Here is a 6000-nt window from a genome sequence, read left to right as displayed (position 1 = left end):
AGTGGCAGATTTTAATCTTTTGCGTAGTGCAGCTAATGTTATGAGACAGTCTGTCTAGGTGTCGTTTTGTAGGCCTGCCACGCTCAGATCTCTTTGCACCCCCAACCCGTTTGACGGTACTTTATGGAGAATGACACTTTTTGATTTGCCAAGCATTTTGGCATCTTGTGAAATTGACGTCGCAACCCCAACTTCCAACCCTCTGTCGCACAATTCACCATTATATCTGTTCGTTGTGGTACTGTTCCGGAGGCATTTTAAACGTGTGCTTAGCTCAGTTGCATCAGTGATTGTGAGTTCCATTATAGGTGCACACACTTTGGGTCCAGTGTGCACGTGCATCGCGTGCTGGTCATGCATGATGTAACATTCATATGCAATGCCACGGTATTGTAAATGTACACCTCAACGATAGACACATGCAAATTTGTTCCCTTGTATTTTGTCGGAATATATATCTGTACTACTACGGATGTTTACTTCTTTGGTGAAACCCAAAAGCACGGGTTTGGCGCTTACAAACCTAGAAACATAATCGGGGCGAACCGGGATTCGAACATATTCACGTGCTGGTCATGCATGGTGTGAAATATCATTAGATCTTGAGTTCATATGCAATGCCAATTGTAAATGAACACCTCAACGATAGATTCATGCAAATAGTTTGTTCACTTGTATTTTGTCGGTAGTATATATATATATATATATATATATATATATATATAAAGCACAGTAAAGTTCTAACACTCAGGCACAATATAATAATAATTAAATAAGTGGAGTAAGATTGGACACAGTTTTAATTGGCTAGCGCTTTCAACTCATGCCACGTACGAGTCTCATCAGGCCATAACTGAATAACGGACATGAAGTTTACTGCTATGGATGTATACTACGTTGGAGGAACCCACGAGCACTGGCTGAGTGCTTACAAACCTAGAAACATGATCGGGGCGAACCGGGATTTGAACATGTCCATGTAGTGTGGTAACCTGATAGGGTTCACATTTCCGTGCATGTCAAGTTTACAAGATGAGAAAAAACATGTTCTTTGATCAACACAAATACCTTGTATGAATATCATTTTGTACTAAAAGGCGACTGTGCTTGTCGTAAGAGGCGACTAAAGGGATCGGGTGGTCAGACTCGCTGTCTTGGTTGATGCGTTTTATCGTATCCCAATTGCGTGGATCGATGCTCATGATGTCAATCACTGGATTGTCTGGTCCAGACACGGTTATTTACTGACAGCCAACACATAGCCGTAATGATTCTGAGTGCGGCGTTAAACAACAAACAAACAAACATGTCTGTACGAGTACGAGTAATCTGAGTGCGATATGGGCAAAATATAGGGTTTAATAATATTAACTATTAACTATTGTATTTTACATGGCAAAACTGGCAGTGCACAAATAGTCTATCCCTCACTTGTTGTCAGATACAGCTTTAAGTCTTCCGTGTACTATTTTATGACTACACTGCATGCATCATCCCTCTCTCTGTGTCAGTTTACTTCCCTGTGTGTGTTGTTAGGAAACATGGCGACGGCAGTCGATCCACACATCTATCGTCTTTTACTGTTATATTTCCTTCACATAAGCCTTTCTCAGCAAGGTAAGATATTCCCTGTAATTTCATGTTTTGATAATCACAGCATGTGTCCGTCCGTCATGTGATGCCATGCTTGTAGTACTGCAGTCTTCCATCATATTAAGGGTCTGTTACACTCGTGTACTGGGTTAATGCGGTACGAATATACGTCACATATACCATACTTTGTAGAATAAATGCTTCTATCACGTCAGTACTGTATAACTACGGTCATATTTACGGGATGTATGTCATTGTATATATACACAGACACTCTCAGAGAGAAGGCCCAGTATTTTAATTTTGAATAAGAATTATTTACATATTCATTGCTTGGATATTTCATGAATCTAAATATGAATGTGGTGCGAATTTATCAAGACTTACCCTATGATTAAACCAGGATATACATTTTTAACAGACTATACAATATAAGGCGTAAGACATTAACCACTTCACAAAGTCACCCACTTAAACGATGATGAATTATTTCATAATATACAGCATCCCACATATCAATAGGCTCATTGTGTGCCATATATAAAATCAGCGAATCAGGGGCCTTCAGTAATGATATACACAACTCCCTTGGGAACATATACCGACAGTTGCCAATTCCATTTTGGAGACTGGTCCATTTGCATATAAATACTGTTGATTTTCTCAAAACTCTTGCGCATTTCATTTTAACAACGTCTGTAATGTATAATTTGTTGAAGAGTGAGTCAAGTGTGCGTTAAACCCAGATGTAACACGATGTCATATTTCAGCATCAGCATCACGAGAGTGTCACTGTACAAGCGGATGTGACGTCAACTTCTGGTGCACTGGCGGCTGTCTCCAGGGCTGGTCAGGCCCCACGTGTCAGATCCGTGAGTAGAACACCAAGTCTGTAGGTGGATTCCGTACCTGCCATGTTTCAGTTACATGATGATTGACACGTTCGTTCAAAAATATTGCTAATAGAGCTCCAACTGTTCAAATCTCACTCACTAATGTGGGAAGTAAAATAAATGTCTTCCGCTTATGTCTAATTATATGACATTTTGATGTTGTTAAAAGACAAAATTTTATATTAATATTACGTCACGGAGGACGACAGGTGTCAAAATATCACATATATTGTAAACCTAACAAATAGTGTTAATATCAGTTTACGTTTATGGAGCTTTTAACCGTACAAAAGCAAGGCGTACACATTGTGGAAAGCCGTGTACCGATTTGGCGCAAACCCTGCACCCGGACTTTATTGTTTAGAACTCAATAAACGCAAAAACATATTGTAGTCAATTCTTTTAAATTAAATAAAAAATAATAATTTCACAGTTTGCCATTTTAAACTTTAGACAACAATATGTAATCAGTGATGCTGTTCATCACAATAATGGGCATCCTCCCAAAATAACTACAGTCAAAACAACAAAGTTAATGGTCCAGTAGACAGCTTATCCCCTGTCTGTTCCCTTTATCCCGGAGTAGACTAGTCCCACAAAATACAGTTACCAAACACTGAATGATGAAAATAGAATGATTTCTAATGAGTCAGAAGACAACAACTTAACATTTCCAAAATGGTTTATAAGTTTCTAGTAAAATTGTATGATAGTAACGAACTGGTAGTGAAGTGTGACATTACATGTTGTGGCTGCCAACGATCTTGAAAGACAACAGTGGTAAGATGGGAAAGTGACGTTTCTGGATCAGTAATGTCTCAAACATTCGACGAGCCACACTACCATGAGTCTTCTAGTGGCGATTTGAGGAATCTGCCCTACACCTCTTGAAGCTCCTGGTCAAGTTCAGTCAATGTGGTCGACGGCTTTTGATGCTGACGCACACGTCTCTCTATTATGTCGAAGAGGTGTTCAAAGGGGGATAGGTCTAAGCTCATTGCTTGTCATGGCATTCTACATATGGTTGTTGCGCACGCCTTGCAATCGGGACAACAAAGGGTGTCAGAATGTTGTCCCCATAGTAATGTCCAGTGACCCTTCCTTGCACATTATGGAGGGGGGTTCGCTCAGTCACAGTGATGCGAACCCACACCATAACCGATCCACCGCCAAATCTGTCAAGAGGTCTCAGGTTGACATTGGCTTCACGTTTATTTCGACGTCGCCAGACACGACCACGCCTATCAAGGAAGTGCAAAGTGACTCGTCTGAAATCATGACACGTGGCCAGCGACGACTACTTCAGTTTCGACCTTGTGTACACCATTGAAGTCTGTTGGATATATAACGATTCGTAAGGGGCGGCAAATACTGTTTTCCTCAAAACTCTTGCGCATTTCATTTTAACAACGTCTGAAATGTCTAACTTGTATATATAACGATTGGTAAGGGGCGGCATGTGCCCGTCGAGCATAGAGATGAGGAGCATGTTGACGATTCCTAACCGTCTAACCCTTAAGTCATACTAAATAAGCCTGATAAAAGTTTGTTGAAATTTGATTCGCAGTTTGAGCTCGATTTCGTAGGGCCTTGTTTCGGATCAATCGATCCTGTACTCTTGTCGTTGACCTGGAACACCCTAAACGGGGTCGATCGTCAACATTTTGAGTTTGCTGGCATCTGTTCCATAGTCTGCTAATCACAGACTGTGAAACATTGAACGTCCTGACCACTACACGCTTACTTCTGCCAGTTTCCAACATGCCAATATCCCATAGATACTGCGCACGTTGCTTACGCCCCATCGGTTGTTCATACACAAACGATGAATGAAATCAAGAAAATCACAACTGTAAGATGAGCAGGATCAATACGAATGATGTTGAAGCAATGAAGCAATGTAAAGTGAGTTTTTAAAATCCATGGAGGGCGTAACTCTTTGTAGTAGCTTTATGGTGGCTGAATTTCATCACAATTTCGGATGAGTTCAGGTACTATTATCCTAGGGATTATTTCCAAGCTAGGGCTTCATCTCGGGTGTTTTTCTCTTGCCAAATTGTTTCATCCAAGGGTTCAATGTTTGTCCCCTGAACGAAAATACTGCCTGTTTTCTTCTCAGTTTCAATGTGAATTCTCCTGTTTCCTCTTGTACTGCTTCTTGTGAAGTACCAGTTGCTGTACCTGTGGCTAGTATAAGGGCTTTGTTATGTATTCTGTCGAGACGGCTCAAGACAGTGTTTGCTGCAGATGTCCCTCAACCATAGCCTATTTGTGATCTGATGAGTGATTTGTAGAGGTCCAACTGAAATTGCCCGCAATACGTTCATGTTTTCATGACATCTGTTTTCAACATATTCTAAATGTTTGCTTCAAGTGAGTTGTTGATCTAAGATCATGCCTAGAAATTTTGCCAACTTTTCGAATTTGATTGGTTTGCCTTTCATTGAGTGACAGGGTATCATTGCATCTCTCCCCGTGTTTGAATAGAAATCACTTATTTTCTTTTCACTTAAAAGGGTAAACCCCCATTTTTTGCACCATTATCTACTCTCAACTCAATCCAGGGCTGGCTGGAGGTTTTTCGGATTTGTGAAATACCTCTGTATTTACCCATATTGCTCCATCATCAGCGAATTTAGAAGTTTGGGTAGGAGAATTGACATAAAAAAATAGATGATTGATCCATCATGCCATACCATGTCGAAGGCTTTTTTTGTGAAGTCCACAAATACTGTGGTTAGGTATTGTCTGTTTAATTGGTGTTTTTATTTCGTTGTCCAGTCTTAAAATATGGTATAGACGTGATTGTCCCTCCCTGAAGCCGCTTTGATCTGGTTTGATGTGGTTGCCAGTTTCAATGGGGATGCATGAGCCTTTTTGTAACCATGGATTTCATATGGATTCTTTTGCACATGTGTCAAGTGAGTGCGATAGGTCGATAAGAATTTAGTAGGTCATCGTCTTTCCCTTGCTTACTGAAGTGGAATAACTGCAGCATGTGTCCATGCCATTGGGGTTGCTCCTTTATACGATCTAGTGCTTAACAACGCAGTGAGTAAGTTATTGGTTTGATCAGGTAGGTTTTCAATATCTCGATACTTGTTGTGTCATTTTCTATGTTGTATTGCATCATCACCGTCAATAATATACTGAACTGCAAAAGAAACGTCACCATGGATAGATATGTGAGAAACCTTATTTGTCAAAACACTGAAAACATACTTTGAGACATATCAAAAAGATGAAACTTGGCAAAACTGATCATCAAGGTTGAAAGTAAAGTGTCAAATGTTCTTAAAGTGAAACTAGTCTCTGAGAAAATGGCATCACAAGTCAGTATCTCGTGAGTCCGCCATGTGCATTCATGACTGCCGTACAGCATCGACACATGGAATGGAAGAGGTGGTTGATGAAGGCCATAGCCACTTGAGCCCACACTCTGAGGAACGCCTGATGCAGTTCAGCTGCAGTTGTTGACCGTGGTCGGACGCCATTCAGCCGTCCAAAGGTGCTC

At 40.6% G+C, this 6000-nt stretch overlaps 1 protein-coding gene across 5 annotated transcripts in view; it reads left to right on the top strand.

The window, feature by feature from the left end:
• The first annotated feature begins 1525 nt into the window (after positions 1 to 1525).
• Positions 1526 to 6000, top strand: part of LOC124116616 — a 72119-nt gene continuing 67644 nt past the window's right edge. For all 5 annotated transcript variants that reach the window (XM_048401398.1, XM_048401396.1, XM_048401399.1 and 2 more), the window contains exons 1-2: positions 1526 to 1617; positions 2364 to 2465. In XM_048401398.1, coding sequence (XP_048257355.1) covers positions 1542 to 1617; positions 2364 to 2465 — 178 coding nt within the window. In that variant the 5' untranslated portion in view covers positions 1526 to 1541. The remainder of the gene's footprint in view (positions 1618 to 2363; positions 2466 to 6000) is intronic.

This window comes from Haliotis rufescens, unplaced genomic scaffold (genome assembly GCF_023055435.1).
Source record: "Haliotis rufescens isolate VD_foot unplaced genomic scaffold, xgHalRufe1.0.p SCAF_22, whole genome shotgun sequence".
NCBI lineage: Eukaryota > Metazoa > Mollusca > Gastropoda > Lepetellida > Haliotidae > Haliotis > Haliotis rufescens.
The sequence above is the reverse complement of the archived record's forward strand: the minus strand, read 5'-3'. Positions and strand labels throughout refer to the sequence as shown.